At 36.3% G+C, this 20,374-nt stretch overlaps 1 protein-coding gene across 1 annotated transcript in view; it reads right to left on the reverse strand.

Moving 5' to 3' along the window:
* Positions 1-20,374, reverse strand: part of RASGRF2 (Ras protein specific guanine nucleotide releasing factor 2) — a gene marked incomplete at its 3' end in the record, with an annotated part of 54,529 nt that overhangs the window by 12,455 nt on the left and 21,700 nt on the right. The window contains exons 10-17 of the mRNA XM_010170159.1: positions 18,489-18,649; positions 17,410-17,476; positions 16,426-16,562; positions 12,777-12,859; positions 10,535-10,783; positions 9,848-10,236; positions 6,100-6,228; positions 4,954-5,043 (exon numbers count right to left, since the gene is read on the reverse strand). Of these exons, the coding sequence (XP_010168461.1) occupies positions 4,954-5,043; positions 6,100-6,228; positions 9,848-10,236; positions 10,535-10,783; positions 12,777-12,859; positions 16,426-16,562; positions 17,410-17,476; positions 18,489-18,649 (1,305 nt within the window). The remainder of the gene's footprint in view (positions 1-4,953; positions 5,044-6,099; positions 6,229-9,847; positions 10,237-10,534; positions 10,784-12,776; positions 12,860-16,425; positions 16,563-17,409; positions 17,477-18,488; positions 18,650-20,374) is intronic.

Genomic DNA, 20,374 nt, shown 5'->3' on the forward strand with positions numbered 1-20,374 from the left:
CACTGAATCTATCATAGGCTTTTAAAGTTGACACTTTCACATTCGTATTTCCCTACTGTTTATCTGCAACTGCATTCAAGAGGCTTGGCAGCTTTAGATTAGAAGTGATAGAACAAAGTACAGAAAGGGTCTACAGTGTTTTATCCCAGGTAGCAACTATGAATACCACAATAGCCACATCAAACTATGATGTATCACTGTAATATACTGTAAAAGTGTTACACACTTCTCTCTGTACATCTTTTCCATCACTAATGTTTACCTTATGCTTACAGTTAATGCACTAATGCATAACTGATTATCAGTGGAAAGTAGCATATAACTAAGTTTTTACACAAAGTCTAAGATTAGGAAAGGAACTTGACCCCTCCATAGACAGTGATGTGACTGCAGGACCATCAATCCAGAACTCCCAGACTGCATTAGATCCTCTGCCAAGAGTGCAAACTACTCAGTGGCAGTGTGCAGAAGTGGAATCAGGAGCTACTTTTTAACCCTCAGGTGTATTGAATTGTTTTGAAGGAAGATACTGCTTGCATTTAGCAGCTGCAGCTAGCAGATTAACGGAGCAGGTTTTGTGTTTGCTTTATTGAGAATCTGCTGCAGCTGCAAAGGACTGTCTGATCACTTCTGCACTCAGATTGTAAGCTATGAAAAAGCAGATGATACCAGAAAACGGTCTGGTAAACAAGCTGATCAGTTTTGCTAGACTAAAACCAAGGGCAATTTAGATTAAGATTGCTTCCCCAAACCACCACAGTGGATTTGTGAAAAGAGAAGGAGCTGGTTGTACTTTCTCTGCATAAGAAAGGATTGGCAGGATGACTGTTTGAGAGATCTTTTGAAATGTTCTTTCATAGGGTACAAGCTGAGAAACACAGAGACTTTAGGAAAAATTCTCTCTCCTGAACAATACTCAGGTAAATAACTCAAGTTAAAGGTAATTTAGCATCAGAGATACATGCCAGCAATTAATTGAAAGGGATAGCATATAAGCGATTATTTTTTTTTGTGTAGATGCTTCAAGCTGTTATTTTAATTGCCCCTTTTAATCACCAAAATCAGAGAGAATAAAACCATCTTTCCTCCTTGCTAACATGGGGCAGATTTTCCTACATGCAAATCATATTTGTCAGAGATACTCCCCCAAAGATTCTTTTTTCCCTACTTCTTTCTCACTCTCTCCTCTCCCTTTCACATGTGTTTCAAAAAACAAATGCTGATACCAAAGAAGCCAGGCCCTCCTGCCAACCACAAGCTTCCATCCCACTCCCATCCTCTCCCATAATGTCACCTTGTTCTTGTGAAAAATGGTACATTCTCTGCAGCGTGGATGGGCATGCTGTAGGAGGAGGAAGGCAGCTCTGAGGCGTGCAGCATTCTGGAAATACTGACATACCCCGCTCAAACTGGATGACAGAGCTGTTGAAATAAAGCTGCTATGTTCATGAGGGAACAACCCGTTTGTTTGGGTTTAGGTATTTGCTTCTTGTCTAACATTTATTTTCCATGTTGGGAGATTTTTGGGTCTCTAGTTTGAGTTGAGGAAGAAATAAGCTTCTCAAAGCTCTTTCAGTATATCTGCTAAAAATATAAAGAATATAGGAGATCAATTTAGATAATGAATTTAAGTTTTGTCAAAATAATCTCCTTGAAGCCCATGTTCAGAAATGTTTCAAAATAAAACTATCAATTTAACATTAACTATTTTTATTCCAGTTGTGTAAGACATTAGAAATTTGTATGTTTGCTAAGCTTATGTAAGTACTTTTTATTTATCATATACAAGCAAGACAGCATTATTTGGCTAACTTGGCTTCATCCATACAACTATTCAGAGATTTTAAGTAAAGCCTGAATCTCTTCTAGTCACACAGAGCACCTTTATAGTTTATGAGTATTAACAAGTATGAGGACCTGCAGCAGAGCAAGTGGTTTCAGTAAATGAACACCAAAATATGTTCTTTAGAAATCAGTGCATGATATCATACTGATTCCGAGACAGTGCTCTGATTCTGTGCACAACAGACATAAATAACAATTTAAGGAGAAAAAAAAAGCAATAACTTGTTTGAAAGAATTGTACAAAGATAAACTAGGGTAATCTGCAAGCTCTACAAGCCACAGATGAAAGGAATACTGTTCCATATCAATTGTTTTTATCTAGTGCTAGGGTTTGTGGTGTTGTATACATTATACTCCTGTTATTTAATTCCTGTAGCTTCTGTAGGATTTTTGCAGCAAAACTACAAATGATCAGTGAGTATTTTGGCAGGAGGTTCCTCTCTGACATTACCAGTCTCACTCCTTCTTTTGACACTGGCTGTGTGACAGACTCTCAGAGAAGAGAAGTAGGCATAAGTTTGTGCTTGCTCAGGGCTTATCTACCACTAGATGCATGAAGGTGATCAGAAGTGCCAGGAGCAATGACAAAGAGTTATGAAAAGGGAGATGGTAATTCAGAATGAGTAAAGAAAACATGTCCCTGTATCAACAATTTGAGTTTTACATCCAGTCATAAAAACTGGATAGTGTTCACTGTTCTGCAGAAGGATGTTTGCATAACTTTGTTCTCTTCTCTTGCTGAAAAGTGAGCTTTATCGCTGTGAAAGAAAGCTGTAGAAGACTGTAGAATGAAGATGATTTGACCTGTCCATTTCCATTATAGAATGTGTTAGTATGATTATCCGGTTTTAATAAATTGGGAAAAGAATGAAGGTGTGCAGCAACCTATTAACGAAGACAGAGCACTACAACTGCAGCAAGCCATGAGGCATCCAGACACCCTTCACATCCCTCCAAAGAGAAAGGACATGTAAAAGACACAATATGCTCTATTTACCCTTACTGTGCATATTATCATTCATGCAGTCACCAAGCTGTGCACCTGAAGCGTCTTATTTAACTTTCTGTACTTTCACCTTTTATTTCTGCTTATCTTTATCATGCTGTTAAAATAAAGAAGTAATATGCAAATCTGCATCAATTTGATGTTGATAAATACTAAGTGTTTTCACATAAGGAAGAACAATCTTATGTTACGTGCAGGAGTACATTAATGGCAGACACCACAATGTCTGCAGCAGTGAGGCCAAGGATCAACTGAAAAAAGAAAAAAAAGCCCAAAATCTCATTCAGTACGCCGACATATTCACTGAGGGATCATGTCCATCCTATGCAGTGAATGAGAGAGGAGCCCACTGGAAGAAAAATGACATTTTTTAAAAACCCCACATAATTATGATAACACAAACATAGGTAATAAATAAAACTATTTGAACTGCATGAATCTGTAATTTTAATACCATCTCTACTATGATTAATTGCATTACATTATAAAACAGGTGATTCAGCAGTTTAAGCCGTGGTTTGTAGCCTTGCATTTTCATGTTGATTACAGGTGGACATCCTTGCTCCAGCTCAGTCTCCTGAGACTCCCCACCACACACTTTTCTTGTCAGATTTGCTGCAGAATCTTCTTGTTTTTTACATTCCCCAGCAGAATGAACTTTTATGCAGAACCAGCTTAGACAGCAACACAAAAAAGTACTTAAGAATATGAGAGATGTTGTTTTTTCCCTTTTCAACATCTCCATGCTTTGATATTCCTTCAATTGATTACATACTTGTAGATTTTATGTTCTTTCATACTTCAGTACGACAAATACTGAAAAGCAGTGGTTTTAACAATACAAAAGCAGTAATTTTTAATTTAATTGGTGTTAATTTACAGTTGGACTACACCTTGTCATACGTAATAAAAAATAACTGTGGGTTTGAGTGTGTCAATGGAAAGTGAAAGTGATTTTGTGGACTTTAAAAAAGTTGCTTTTTATTTTTAACATGACCCAGGACAGGACTCAGATAGAGGAAGATATTAAAGTCAAAGGGTACACAGTAAGACAGCAAGTGAATGCAAAACTTCAATCAAGTATTTTAAGTTGCACTAAACAATTCCAGTCTGTAGACAACATAGCTGCTTTCCAAAGAAGACACAGTACACACTTGCAATAACTCAGTTAACTACAACTGCTCTTATACATACCAACCTTGGACATAAAAATGCTCATTTTCAAAATAAAATCTTAAATGTAAGTGAATACAAAAAAAACCCAAAACCCCACCAAGAAAGATGTGATCAAGATGTTCAGCAGATTACATATATGTAAAATAGCAATTTTTCAGTAATAGGCTGGACTAGAAATATTAAGGACAGAATATAAGAATTCAACTAACAGATGATGAACTGAAAATGTGGAGTGATAATTATAATTCTGATTTAAGGCAGCAGAAAACCTAACATTGGTTTATACCAGGATAGTTCAAAATCTCACTGAATAGTTTGGCAGTCTCCTTAAGAGTCCCCAAAAGAAAGGCACAAAGCTCACAGCTCCTTTAAGACGCGTGTTATAGTATGTAATCCTTGTTTTGTTAGGTTTCATGTTTTGTTCTGAAAGATATTTCTGAACACATTCTCATCCTTTTCTTCTTTCAAGTAAAAGTGAAGATGGTTGCTGGCACCTCCCCAGAACAGGGTGGTATATAAACAGCCTAAAAGGTCATTTTACTCCTTTGTGACATAAATTGCTTCATCAGCCAAAATTTCCAGACTGCCACAGTAGGAAAAGCAACAGGGTGGACGTACCTGAACAATCTGTCTTAAGCTATTTTAGTAATTCTTATGGGTCAATTTCACTTTCAACTAAATTAGTTACATTACAAATACTTTCATATTGGCCTCATAACTGGAAGTCAAGGCTCCAATTAACTCTTGAGTGCTGTATAGCGATGTTTATGCAAAAGGCAGGATTCCAGACTCAAAACACTGGCAGATTAAAGTAAAAAATCAGTGGCTACTTAAGACTCAGAGAATTGTGTTCTTAGGAAATATTTACCTTTGGAGACCTAGATAACTTATTGTTATCTCTCTTTTGTACAGTACATTTATCTCACCTGGTGGACTCCCGTGCCCTGCTGCAGCTGTAGCAATAGCAAAAGCAGAAGCAGGAGAAACTGAACAGTGGCTGTTGTCAGCAGTTTGTACTGTAAAGGGAAGAGACAGAGAAAAGTTTACAACTTCTACATACTTTTCATATTTTTCAAGTTAAGTAACAATAATACTTAAAATCTTCACTAATGTTTATACTTTGTGAACATTTTATGTTTTCACTGCCAGATGACTTTATATTAAAAGAAATAAAAATACCAAAATCGTATTTGTGATTCAAGTTTTATTTCCAGGTTGGTATAATTAATCTTGCTATGGAAAAAACTGTCTAAGACACTATCGAGGTGAGGAACAAGCAGTTACCAAACAGAAAAAAAAAAAAAAAAAAAAAAAAGACAAAAAAAATGGTGTAGAAAATGAACCTAAATGAAAAATCATGTTAGACAACTAAGCATATTAACCAACTTCTGATAACTAGATTCACATATTTTCCCAGGTCATTGCCTAGGATGAGTACAGTTTTGCATGATTCATCAAACTTTCTCTATAGGGAGTCCTGTGAACATTGCCCCTGAAAGTACTCAGGTAATATTGCACTGTTCCCCACAGTTTCCAACTCTCAAATCTTGCCATCTCACCACAAATGTGCCCAATAACAGAAGGTTACTATTGGTCTAAAATTAAAGTGTCTCAGCAACTTATTAACAGTTGAGAAGCCTCTGCCCTGTTTTTGTTGTTTTAATCTCAGGCATGAAATAACTACCCAGAAATCTGACTTGTGTTCACAGATGTAGCTCACAGCTCTGCTAATGACTTCAAAGAGCCACGTGAGAGTTATTTGAGGAGCTCCAGCTCTTCACTTTTCCTCTTCAATTGAGCAGTTTATTCAAATTTTGGAACGAATTATGTGGCACCATCTGTAAATGTTCTGTGTTACACAAAGAATCAGACAGTCACTCCCCATTGACAATAATGGGTGCTGTGTATTTCACTACTACATATGGTGCCCAAAATACCTGAGAAATAAGGAAAATACCAGCAAAAACACATTATTCAAACATTACTCATTTCTAATATCCTGTAAAGACTACAGCTACAGTATTTAAACTATTTAAAGTGACTGACAGAGGCAGGAAACATCAAGTTTGTACCTCCTGGCTGACGATAGCGGAGATGACGTGGTGTCGAAGGGGATCTACATGGGGAAAGCTCTGTGGTATCCACTGCTGAGGTGCTTTCAGGAATTGTCCGATCCACTGACACAGATTCTAGAACTGCTGCTTTAAAAGAGGATAAATGTTAATACTGGGATGATCATTCATAATCTACAACTCTTTAGTGTATATATGATATGATATGATATGATATGATATGATATGATATGATATGATATTTATTATATTGATAAAAATGAATACAAACAACTCACAATAATTCCTATGTCAATCATAATATTAATACATTATATTATATTACCATATTTATGAAGTATAAGTGTTTTCTGAAAATATCAAGAGGCCATATGAACTATAGTATGGGGCACAGAGTATAGTTAAATTAGTTTGTCTAAACTATGGAGTGCCTTCTACAGAGTACGTGGGTGACGCAGGACTCTCAGGGTGCAAACAGCAAAAGACAGGAAGTCTGCAAATGATCAGCTTTGAGCAATCTGAACTGTACTGCATTGATAAAAAAGAATATGTACATCAAAGGGCACTTCACTGAAAGGTAATGTTTAAAAAATGGCCATTAACTAATAGCACTTAATACCAGTGTTTCAATACCAACCTTGTACCACTAAATAACATCTCACACAAAGTTGTTTACATTTAATCTGTAATTTACAGTTGTTTAAAACAGTACTGCTCCTCAAACTTGCCATGAAACTTTTGCATTAAGAAGACTCAGTAATAATTATCCTCTGGATGGAGTTAAAGGACTGGGAAAGTTTTGTACCAAAGACATAGGCCCAAAAAAGCTCATTAATAAAGAACTTGATGAAAACTAGGAAGCTGTCAGTTTTAAAAGTAGCTTGGATAAGACTGCACTTTAAGTCAGCAGATTATGCAGTGAAATGTACATGTAATAAGGATACTTGAACTCATACATTTTAGATGAGCTGGGGAAAATAATCCTTGTTGGATAACTATGTGTAATCAAAAACTGCCCAATAAAATGGCCAAACAGCACTAGGGAGCAGATTATTCCATGGAGAAGATCTCTATCAGAAGAATAAAAAAGGAATGGCAGAATTACTACTTCTGAAATGAGGAAAAACAAGCTGATAAAATATATCCTACATTTGATAGGAATGACAACTGTGCCTGCAGCATAAGTACTGTATATATAAAAATATATATAAACAAAAACTTTGGAAAACAAAAACTTTGGAAATAAACAATAACTTTGGAAGTAGGCAAAGCAGGCAGAAATTCCAGGATGTAAATGGACAACATTCCAGCAGAACAACCATCACCATAACTCTGGGAAACAGAATTTGTATGGTTATATTGGATTTGGAGTAAGCCATAGCTGTTTTCTTGGAAATCCGGCAGTACCAGAGCAACAGTATTAACTGTAATGGGGTGGTGGCTCCTGATTAAATAGAACTGGTCTCCTCACCCAGAAAACTTCAGGAACAAAGTAATGTGTTACATGTGAAAGGAAACATGCAGACCCATTCCCATTCTCCTTGTGAGATTTCTTTTTAAACTTACTCCTCTTCCTGAACATGCTATACACAGCTGAGTGACAAAAGGACATTCCCCTGCAGAACAGAGCTATCTAGTTGCAAATTCCTCCAAATTGAGTGCAAACTGTTCGGCAGGAGATCCCCAAAGGGACTGGAGACACTGCACAGCTGGCAGTTTAGCATTTATATGAGCTTCTTGCCATTTCCAAATGTTCCTCATGCTGCCCACATGACACTTCCAGCTTTGATAGACTAGGACACAAAATCTGAATACCTCTGCAAAAATGCCTGGTGCTAACATTAGGCCAGAATAAACTAGTCTTTAATAGTTTACTTTACAGTATATAGCAAAACTCGTTACACTTAAGACTGCATTTACCTGTGTACCATTAATTTTAATGCATGGCCTGTACATTGGGACATGCTGTGCTATTACATTGATTTGGATGTAGTTACACGAGAGCACAAGAAGAATTTGCCCAACTCTACATAGTAAATACTATATTTTTTTAATATATAAATAGTCTTTTGCACTATTCATTTAAAAACATCCAGCATACAGAAATACACTGATTAAGTATAACAGCCAACTAGCATTTTATGACAGCATAAGGCATGGGCAACCATAGACTCCTATAATGCTAAGGTGGCTAACTTGCCTGTTAAAAGATTTTCTGTTCAACAATAGACATTGTACAGACTACATTCTGTAAAAGCAATCCCTCTGCATAACACAACATCAAATTTCTTACCAGTTCACTTATTTCAATTCATCAGTAAGGAGTAGACATAATGCTTCAATCATGTTTTTCTTAACTTTCTATTAAGTAATCTTTTTCTTCTTTCCTCTTGGGTTATATAAATTTTCATTGTTTCAGTACTTGCAAGTAAAACTGAGCTACATTTGGCTCAGATTAACATTTCAAATTCCTCAGACTGTAAGTCAGGCAATGTAAGGCCATTTCTAAACATGAATTTTTATTTCCTCATCTTCTGTTTAATGTAACAACAATTCAAAAAATTACTATATACTTCTATTTCAATTCAGAGAAAGACCATCCCCTCCACCCCTAAAAAGCAATGAGAGATAAGCACGTACTTGCACAGCCTATGAGATTAGAACTACTTTCCTGCTTTGCTATCTATATGTACAACAATCCCACACCAGATGTGCAAAGTGAGGCTTGTATCAACTAAGGTTAGCCCTCTGGAAGTAGCACCTATTCCAAGGTACCTTATACAATCCATAGAGGAAAACAGGCATTTGCACAGGAGCAATTAATCTATTTTAGACATCTACCTTCTGGATGGATAGCAAGCAGGTGGTATGAATCTCACCAGTGTACCAAGTGCATCACATAAATTATTACTTTGGATTAGTGATGAAATCTTTCTAGAAAACTAGCTTTTTAACTTAATATTTTACTTCCTGTAGTAATGGTACAACTCCACAATCTGTCACCTCAGGAAACACAACTGGCATAAAACTTTTCCTTCTGCCCTTCTCCTAAACACTCTGTGGAAGAGAAAACAGACAAGGCCAGTCTGCCATACTGCTATTCCTACAAAGAAGCAGTGGAAACAGACAATCCATCGCAGCTTAGAGAAGTAGAAGCAGACAACTTATGGTGATCAGGAGAAAACAAAAAGACATAGAATCATAGAATGGTTTGGGTTGGAAGGGACCTTTAAAGGTCACCTAGTCCAAACCCACCTGCAGTGAGCCTTCAACTAGATCAGGTTGCTCAGAGTTCCATCCAACCTGACCTTGAATATTTCCAGGGATGGGGCATCTACCACTTCTCTGGGCAACCTGTGCCAGTGTTGCACCACCCTCATTGTAAAAAATTTCTTCCTTATATCTCTCCTAAATCCCCCCTCTTTTAGTTTAAAACCATTGCCCCTTGTCCTATCACTACAGGCCCTACTAAAAACTCTGTCCCAATCTTTCTTACAGGCCCCTTCAAGTATTGCAAGGCTGCAATAAGATCTCCCTGGAGCCTTCTCTTCTCCAGGCTGAACAGCCCCAACTCTCTCAGCCTTTCTTCATAAGAGAGCTGTTCCATCAGTGCGATCATTTCTGTGGCCTCCTCTGGACCTGCTCCAACAGGCACATTCTCAGCAGTAATCTGATAAAAGCCAAGCCTACCTTAGAGACTACCTCATTTATCAAAAGTAACATTCACTATTTTGTGGATATGTAATACCTCTTCGAATGCTTCTCCTCAGCTTGTTACAGAGGTCAACACGAGGGTTCTCCAAGCCGTCCTCTATGGAGCCAGGGCTTTGCTCAGGAGAGGAGGGCCCTTTGCTAAGGTCCAGTGGTACTTTGCTACCTGTTGGTGGTGGGGAGGTGGCCGGGCTGTAGCTCGAGGTAGGACTGCCCATCACAGATGAAGTAGAGAGGTCAAGGGCACCGATTCTTGAATTCAATGGTGAGGTCAATGACAGTTTTCGGGTTCTGACAGGTGAGGAAGTTCTGGAGAGTGACAATGGAGGAGGAGAAGAAAACTTTCGACAGAGATGTGGTGACTTCCCATCAGCCAGGTACTCTCCTCTGTTGTTTTGGCTGGTAGCAAAGAATAACTCTAAAGACCTAAGAATAAGAAACAAAAAAAGCAATAGATGATAACAAACACCAGATTTAAGTGAAAACACTAACAAATTTTGTGCAAATTTGCATAGCACTGCAAAATCTGTGACACTCGGTTCTCAAAGCCTGTGCAGAAAGTTGAGTCAGACGTGCCTAAAAACTTACATCCTATTTGCAAAGAACTTTCTCCTTAGATTATTTATAGAACTGAAAATCATGGTGCAAAAAAACTAACAACAAATGGCACCATGATAAATCCTCAAGAAACCCGTATCAGAAGGAAAAAAACCCCAGAGCTCACCTGACAGGAATGGAAGTGAAGGGCCGCCTGTATATGTCTGAAAGCTTTTCCAGTACAACAGCTGCAGTAGTGAATATGCGGTAAGTATGCAGGAAAGTATTCAGAAAATCGATACTTAGAAAGCGCAAGTCTGTGAGCCGCTCCAAAAGGCGCTCGACGCTTGCATAACGGATTTGGGGTACTTTGCAGGAATTCAGTGTTTTGCTGAAGCAGATATCAATGTCATCTCTATGAAGGCGAGCATCAGATCTACACAAAAATTAAATTCAGAACATTTTACAAAAGAGGAAGAGTGATTATGGTACTTCAGCTGCTCCTGTCAACATAGAAGCAGCAAATATATATTTAATCAACACAAGAAAACCATCAATCTGTGGCAATACCTGCTTCCAAAACTAAGCAAATTTAAATTTTATTTTTGGCAAATAATTAATTTACATTTCTGTAAACCACTTATGATGCTTAAATTTCTGAAATGGAAGAGAAGGCAGAACAGTACCCTCTTGTTTCTTTCAGGCTGTTGTGGTCGGTAGTCCAATATTACTAGAAGCTCACTATAATATACTGACCGTAATTTTTCATGCTGGGATCTACTTTTATCTAAAATAAACTAATGGACTCTAGCAAAGAGAACGAAATTAACTCCTTAGCTAAGCTTAAGGCTCATCTGCAAGGCTCATCTGCACCTGTGCTCAGTCTTCAAGAATTACTTTTTTTTAAAAAAAAAGACAAAGGGAACAGCATGAAACATCTCATATTTCAAAGCAGAAACCATGGAGAGGCTTTGTTTCAGTGAAAAAAATAAAAAGGACTAATTTTTGTGCAGACATCAAAACAAAACCCAGTTATTTACATAACCCTACTCATGACGGTTTTTTCTAAATTCAGTTTTCTTTAATTTTTTGAAGGCTTAGTTTGTAAAAACCCAGCATACATACTAAGTAAAGCATCTTTCAATATTGCTTATATTTTTGTTAAACATGATTGGATTTTCTTAGAATACAATACAAAGATATTCCACACAGCACTTCATAAAAGAAACAACAACAAAAAATATTCTTTCGTAAGTTGAGTCCTCAGAAAAGCGGCAATATTTTTTTATTTCATCCAAAGACACCTGACTCTAAAAGTCAATGTGTGCTAAAAGTCAGATGAGTAAAATCTCAGAAAGAGAACACCAAATTGTGTCTGTTGTTAAGATCCTGTATGTTTTTTAGAACTAAATTTCTTTCTCTTGACATTGGGATTAAGATCTTGTTGTACTCTACAAAGTGAGAACAGATGAATGTGTTTTTAACATTCAGCAGGTAACAGAATTGTTTACGCACTGGTGAGTTCCCGGAATCAAACTGAAGACAATAAAATGCCTTCTTTCCAGGGATCAAAGGTATCTGCTTTAACAGTGTATCCACAGATGCTATCTCTTTTTCATTTCTAAACACAAAGAGAGGAAACAACTAGAAAAGAGGCATTTGAGAAACCTTCATGTACAGAGTACATCCAAGAGAGAGGAATGGCCTAGTGACAGGTAACAGTAGGAAAGGAAATACTTCTATCCTATGTTCTATCCCTAAATATTTATATTGGACAACAGTAGGTAAAACTCACGTAAATACAGATCTGTAGGGGATCAAGCAGTAAAATTGTGTTAGAAATTTGGAATCATGTACTGAAAATTGCTGTCTACAAATAAAAATGTTTATTACAATAAATGATTGAAATAATCCAAGGCTGAAGGAAGCAGGTTTATGAACAACTACGTTACCTTGACTTGATTATGAGAGAAAATATTTTTTTCTCAGAAATAAGAGAAACAAAGGGAAGAAAAATTTTGGCCAATACAACAAAATACCTTAGAAAATTATACTCATCTGCAGTCACCTAAATTTTCAAGGCATAAAATATACTCAATAAAATCATGAGTGGTATGACAGAGAAAAGCTAACAGAGAATGAAAGTGTTCATCTGAAGCATAACTGAAGGCAACTTCACAAATAATAGAAAAATCTGAGCTATGATTCTACATAGTCCAATACTGTGAATTGAGAGTTCACCATTTTGAATCATCCCTACCATTTCAAGAAAGATTTGAAAAGATACTTTTTGGGATGTAGAATTAATTACATTCAACAAAAATGAACAAAAATAAATTAAAATGTTGTATTTTCTTTTGTTAGAACTTTAATTAAAAAAACCCAACAAGCTATTGTGTTCAGTGGGAAAAAAAAACTGCTGCACTTACTTGATCATATGTGGCACCGTGACTTTAGAGTTTTCTTCGAACACTATTGTCATTAAACCATTGCACCTTATATTATCAATGCACTGTGGAAATAAACATTGAAAACTTGGAGTCAAAACATGGGGTAAGAGGACTTAGCTCCATATTTTTCATATCACTATAAGCTTAAAGCATAGCTTTTACAAGGCATGGTCTGATTGGTACAAGGTATTTTCATAAATTAAAAGCAGTGATGTAAGAATTATACAGGACTTGCTTCTCTAGTCTTCTGCTTCTGATTTGCACATTTCCAAGTTCATACCTCTTTACCAGCACACTCAGGGTATTCAGCTCAGCATCCACATGATTAAGTATTTTGAGTTGGAAGTGAAATTTCCTTTGAAGTTCCTTTGTAATGGAACAAAATTAATTATCTCTAGCATTTCCTGAATGAGTGTTAAGTTTGGAAAAAACACTGCAACTTAGAATACTTTACACACAAATGGATAAGCTAATACCTTAACCTTTAAACTGTCCAGAAAGACCAAAGATAAATATAAACAGCTGCTAGAAACACACTTGTAAAAACAAATTCAAGCGGTGCTCTTATTGTGAAATATAGCTATGTAGATGCTGTCCAAGGAGTTCCTTGCAAGCTCTTGTACAAATGTTTTGGGCTAAGTATTAGAAGCTGGAAAGAGGCTTCTGGGGCATGGTCACAGCACATACTGCTTTAGAAATTACAGGCTGTCCTGTGGTCAGTAGAAACCTACAAACTACGGGTGTGTACGCTGTTCTTCAAGCCTCAAAGCAGCTCAGTGCTGGGGGCACACAGGGGTAGCTCAAAGCCTTTTGTACACCATTGTTTTCTGGTTTGTACTTTTATGTAGTTCAGATAACACAGCACCACAAACTTTGCTCTTGGAAGTCAGCAGAGAGTCTGCCAGTGGAGCAGGTTTATACAGTCTGCAACAAGTACCTGCTACCTAATACTACAGGACTCCTGCCTTTACTATATCTATATCTAAACATCTAGTTTTATTTGTCAAGTGTTATACATACATACATACATACATATATATATATAAAAACCCATTATTTCTTTACGTCAATAAAAAGGCATTTCTAAAATTAACATATACATTTACCTTGACTTCAAGAATAAAAATAGTCTGCTGGCTTTGGAACACATAGCAAAATAACGATTGATGTCAGACTGGTCAAACAAGATAATCAGAGGCCTCTTCAGGTTTAAAATGTATCTATGGAGCTATACATTTAAAACATGATCTATGTAGCTACATTTGTTTTTAAATTATTGTATTTAAGATTATTTGAAAAGTGCAGTTGTAACAATTGACTTTACGATTTTATCAAATCGTTACCTAAAAACACTGAGAAAAACACATCTAATAAAAAAATGTTATTTCCCCCACATGAACTCCAAATGTTGGGAAGAAGCCCTTAGCATCAATCATAAAACTGCCTGAGGTAATTCAGGACTGTTATCCTTAGTCTGCACAGGTCTCGTATTTTATCACCTGCTATCATTCTAACTAAGGAATGAGTGTAACGGGGATCTCGGGCCGAAGGACGAGCAGCTCAAATTAGAAGAGGGGAGGCTTCTTCAGCATCAACAAAGCCCATGCATTTTTCTTAAGTGTATGGTTTGCATCAAAAGAATATAAATTCAAGAAGCCTCACTAGGAACATATAGACAAATATGACTTATGTATCTTATGCATATATAATTTAGTAAGATGCAGAATTCTGGATGCCAAGACTAATGCTGTGAGTGAGCAGCAACTACATGTGCTTTTTTTACTTGCAAACATAGAACACATATTTACCAAAAAACCCCTTTTTATATGCCCTTTTTGTTAGCTATGTTCTCCTTGAGGCTTGTAGCCAGGGTTAAAAATTAAAAAATGCTTCAGGGTAGGCAATCTTTATGGCAACGTTTCTGCTGGCAATGGGCTCAGTCAGAAACACAATTTGGTTTTCAAGAGACCAGAGATCTCAATTGTTTATAGGGGTTATAATCCATTATCCAAATTTTCAGCCCAAATTTTCTTTCTTCAGCAGAACACAGGTGCCATGCTTCTTGCCTTATTTTCTTCTTTCTTGCTCTCCAGATGGAGTATAAGCACAAAGTCAACTGACTTGATTGTAAACAATGGTACAAATTTGTGCCCCAAATGTCAGTGCAGTCTGCACAGCACTCATGCCCCTTCGTACTCCTTTTTTTCTTTTAAGCTGATGCTTATCCCCTCAGCATCTCTTGCCTCTCTTCCTTGGTAAGGCTGGAGAAGCTTTTTCAGCCTCACAATGATAAGAGATCTCAGTTTTCTCTGACTTTCACTTATAAGCTTTTCACTTTTCCCCTGACACCACAGTAGCGTTGTTTGGAGCTGGAGTGGCTTGGAGAAGACCTGACTTTTGGAGGCAAACCCAAACTCTAATCTCTAGTCTATGTGGATTGTAGACAAGTTTCTAATTTACTTTTATTATTATTTAGGCTAAGGGACTTATTTCTGGACGTCTCATGTTCCAGGCCAATTCTTAAATGGTCTTTCCTCTCCAACAAATAATTCCAATACTTTTACATGTCAATGGAATGACATAATTCACTGAAAATACATTTTCTAAAAAATTATCCAACCAGGTCTGTCTGTAAGATCTGTATGCACCAAGCTGCAGCTCATACCACATTGAGATTTTTAACTTTGTATTTTTGTTCCTTTAAAAAAGTTAGTTCAGAAGAAAGTAACTCAGAATACATCTTTCTACTCATTATTATGACAATTCATTTGGAGATGTTGCCAGCAATGGTAGCACCTTTAGAAATCCATCAAAGTCCACACTGATATTTGTCTAATTACTATTCCTCTTGAAATCAATAGAGTATAGGACTCTAATTCACAACTACGAGAGATCTATGTACTTCTTGGTTGCATGCATAAACAAAGAAGCAATAGCTTTAATTCAGATCTGGTTACTTGAAAGTCCAGGTTTTTCATAGTGCTTTCAACTTCTTTCCCAAATAGATTCTGATAAAAGTTTGTCTACTATGTTTTTAGCCAAAAGCACTAAAAAAAAAATATATATTTTCATCCCTAACATTGAAGTATTTTAAAACATCATTTTTCTTCATTCACAACAGACATTTCCTGCATACTGTCAGAATGCTTAGTAATTATTTATAATGGCTTGTTAGTATTCTTTTTGGTGGAAAACAGAGTTTATCTCATTTTCGCGCCGCATGGGATATGATTATTGCTGTGATATGGTATCATTTTCACTCTCAGGACTCTCAGGTGTTTTTGATCTGTATGAAAATTAGGAACAAACAAAGAGCTATCCTTCTTAAATCAAAATATGTACCTGGACAGACTCTCCTTAGACATAAAAATGACTACCATTAGTATCATGTTTGTCAACTGCCAGTTTTTTATTTTATATCCTATCTCTCTCATTGAGTAACATTTCACTGGTGACTCAAATACAAAGACAGAATTTTGAGGAAAACAGGTAACACTAAGGGTTGTTCATACATTTCACTGCAAATCAACCATCCACAAATCAACATTCCTCTCTTGGGTTAGTTTTCAGAAATACAGATTAAATTAAAGATCTCAATACAAACAAGATAAAGAATCCATTAAGCTACCTGACTTATATCACTTGTCCATGCAGCCTTCTCCTGTCGTGATGGGGCTAAAAGGACAACAGTAAAAGGAGGAGCATCTGTAGGTTCAACTGCAAGCTTGAAATCAAGGTGTCCAAAGACTTGTCCAGATCCTTTTGCTTTATAGCCAGAGGAAGGGGAAAAAAGTCAAAATGTGAGACTTCAGACTACAAGACAAAGAAAATAATGGTTTCACTTAAGATGGAAGTTACTTTAAAACATCTCTCTGACAAAGAGCAAATCCAATTGGGGATCCAAAACTCATTTTGTTTTTTACATACACCAAATACAAGTTGCAAGTATGCAATACTGGGAGTTGCTATACATTACTTTTAAACATACTAAATAAGGCTAAAGTCCTCCTAACAGTTCTATGCTGATATACTCTCAGTTTACTAGAAGTATCACTGAAATTAATGAACCTACTTTCACAATTCAAGTGCAAAACTTGCCTAAACTGCAGGATGGAAGCCAAAATGAGTAACAATAAAATCAGCTTGGGAATGTGTTTTGTTCTTTCATTTGAACAAACTTGCAGTCAAGATTTGTAGGGCATCCAAGACAAAAACTTTCCACTAATTCTGCCAACCCACTCAACCCCCATGTATTTATGAAACTCAATTAACTGATTCTTCTTTTAAGGTATATTTTTTTCTTTCCAAGATCCTCTGGGTGAAGTTGTATACAAAAGTCAGCAAATAATTTGTCACATTTCTTCAGCCAGTCTACTTGAAAATCCCATGTGGGATGTCAACAGCAAGAACAAACATCACAAAACAAACCCTCATCTAAGCCAGCATGCCCATTATTAAAACATCTATTCTACCGCATCAGTTTAACACTGTATACCTGCTGTTTCATGAAAGGGGAGAACACACCAATTTTCTCTTATGAAAAATAAACAAAGGGTAGCAATTTTAAGAAACTAGAAACTGTAATTATTACAAACAGCTGAATTTAACTTACAATCATCATCACTGGCATCTGTCTCCTCGATCAGTGTGCACTCTATTAAAGACAGAACACCACCTGTCTATAAAACAAGGACATTTTTCACAAATTTAGACTTTTCCTTCCATTTCTCATTACAGTTATTTTTAAACTTTTATATACCTTACTCTTAAGATTTTACATAACTCAGAACCCTCAGGAAGATACATGAATTTCATTATGCACTTTTTTTCCTCAAAAACTAAACCCAGATAGATTAAATATAACATTTTTCTTAATCTAGCAAATCAATAATACAGTCAAATGTACAAAATGTCTTTCATTTTTACTACACTACAATTTAATCTCACATACAGACTTGTTCACAAGTTTCAAAAGAGGTAACTAGAATTTCATCTTCTAAATTTAAATTAAATGTATACAAGACTTTTTCAAAGCTTCAGTTATACCCCATTTACTTTGCGAAGTACCTCAACTATCCAAGAGGCGCAAGGTGAGAAAGCATATGAAGAGTCTTAATAATCTCTCAGAAACACCTTATCAAATTAAAACTCTATTCAACATAATTCACTCTGTAAACTACCAAGATCTCTTTATTAATAAGACAACACTATGAAAGCCTGCTTTTCAACAAATATAACTAGAGGGTTCATAGAAGAGCTTTCAGTTTAAGAGAATGTGCTGTTCAGGAAAACAGAACTGACTTTTAAAATTAATTTTATTAGAGCTCTGGAAAATATTCTTTGGTATTCTTTGGCAATTCCACATGGCTGTACTGGCTGATTTATGCATTTAAAACTGATCTACATTCAGTGCTAGCTTATGCAAAAAGACACATCGATGTCTTGTTTCTAACCCCAACTTTATTTGAATTCCACAGTTCTAGAAAAAAAAAATGTAGATAGCAAGAACTTTGGCTGAAGTCTATCATTCACAATGAGAAGACAAAACAGTAAACTACTGTGCATCACCTCACTTCTGTTTATAACAACACATGGAAATCTCAAGTTTAAGCCATGAAATACAAAATAATTGAAATTTCACTAAAACTGTGTTTTCATTTTGTAAGTTGAGTCATAATGTAAAGTCTGTACCTTGAGAAGATGGAGTTTTCCTCCTGAACTCCTTGTACAAATTAAAAAATGTTTTGTAAATAAGAAGCACTGCCTTTCTCCTTCTTTCTTCAAAGATAATGATCCCAGACGAACTTTACTAAGTTTTCCCCTCTCAACTGAAGGGACTTGAATAAGGGAACCTGATAATAAAGATGCAAAATTTACTGTACTATAGTAATATGTAGTAGGCAATGTTTAAAGTGTTAATGCATTGAATATTATTATATTAATTAATGAAACTTTTCATTCTAGTAAGTACCAATATACATCAGCATATATTTTAAACACAAGTCAATCATCTTTTTTTGCACAAGTTCACTTTGTTTTTTATGATAGACTCAAGCAAGTACAGTCTCAATTAATACTTATATACATGGCAGGATTAGATCTTGGGCAAATTCTCATGCAATTTAAACAAACTAATAGCACATTGATCAGAAAACGAAGCCGAGCAGCAAACCACTTTTGGCAGCTGCTAGACTTGCAAAAGAAAAAATAACAGGATTTGAAGGAAAAGATTTTGTGTATGCGAGTATGCCTGGGTGCAAGAGAGATGGAAACGGAGCACATTTCTTCTTCTTATCTTATACTGCATAATCTTCAGTGCTCCACAGCTCATCTAAAATGTGTTACCAGTAAAACACTTCTGAACTAAATTGAACCTGGTTACATAAGTCTGAGTTTGTGCTCTGCAGAACTCCAGACTGGGGACAGCTTTGCTTCTCTGCTTTTTCATACCTCAAAACCAGTCTCTGACCAACTTTTCCAGATTGATACCACCATGTGTATCACTTCCAAATTAGGATCTGGAGTTAAATCTGGTGGTGAAGCGCTATTCCTCTATATATCAAAGGGAAAGATTTTATGATACAACTTGTTGTTACCAAACAGGGCAGCCAAGAGACCTCCTAATCTCATTCCCACACATCTATCCCTACTACCACTCTTACACTGGCTCTCATCTTATTTCAACATTAGCTAGCTAATAGAGCTAAACCAGCAGGAAACTGAGGCTACAAAGAAGTAGCTCATTTAGCTCCCTGATATGCCTCACTACAAGGTCAAAAAATCACCAGTGATGATGCAAAGGAAGTAACAGCAGCAGAACAAGCACCAGGCAATGGATATTGGCCTGCCTCTTTAAGAGGCAGCTATATCGAAGCTCAAACTAGTAGCAGCATCGTGGTACAATGCAAGCCTGAAAGAATTCTCCATGAAATATTAGATTAGTATTTCTTACTCTACATTGTCAAAAAAATTATCTTGTTCAAAGTTCACATACACAATCTTAAACTAACAAACAGAGAAATTAAGGTAACTGAGACAGCTACTGTTTATCTACCTTTTTCTACACTTAGATCTATATTTAATTAGCCTTAAGTTATTAATATATTTGAAACATATACTGTCTGGTATAGCAGAATATACACCAGTAAATCTGCAACAGAACAGTGTTCTTCACAGTCAATTCACATTTGAACTAAATGTGTACAATTTGATTTATGTCACTGCAACAGAACACTGGAGTAAAGCTATACTCTAGAAATTTGCAAAGGTCTGGAACATTTTTTAGGTTCACTTAAATTCTGATCGAATCCCAGAGATACTTACTGGTAGTTGTACATTTCCCCTGGACAAAACAGCCTACCTGCCTCAGCTGTGAAAGACAGGAAGGAGATCATTCCCATCTGTTGGAACTGTGACTTTTCCATGTTACACCAACTGCCCCATAGGTCCCATTGCAAGGCCAAAAGTGTATACAAAACAATTCCCAACCAACTTCCCATCACGAGTCCCAGTGTCATTTTTCTCCTGATATTCCCTCTACACATCTAGGGTAACAATAACGGACCTGCATGTTTCAT

Source organism: Antrostomus carolinensis, unplaced genomic scaffold, assembly GCF_000700745.2.
Source record: "Antrostomus carolinensis isolate BGI_N321 unplaced genomic scaffold, ASM70074v2 scaffold1286, whole genome shotgun sequence".
NCBI lineage: Eukaryota > Metazoa > Chordata > Aves > Caprimulgiformes > Caprimulgidae > Antrostomus > Antrostomus carolinensis.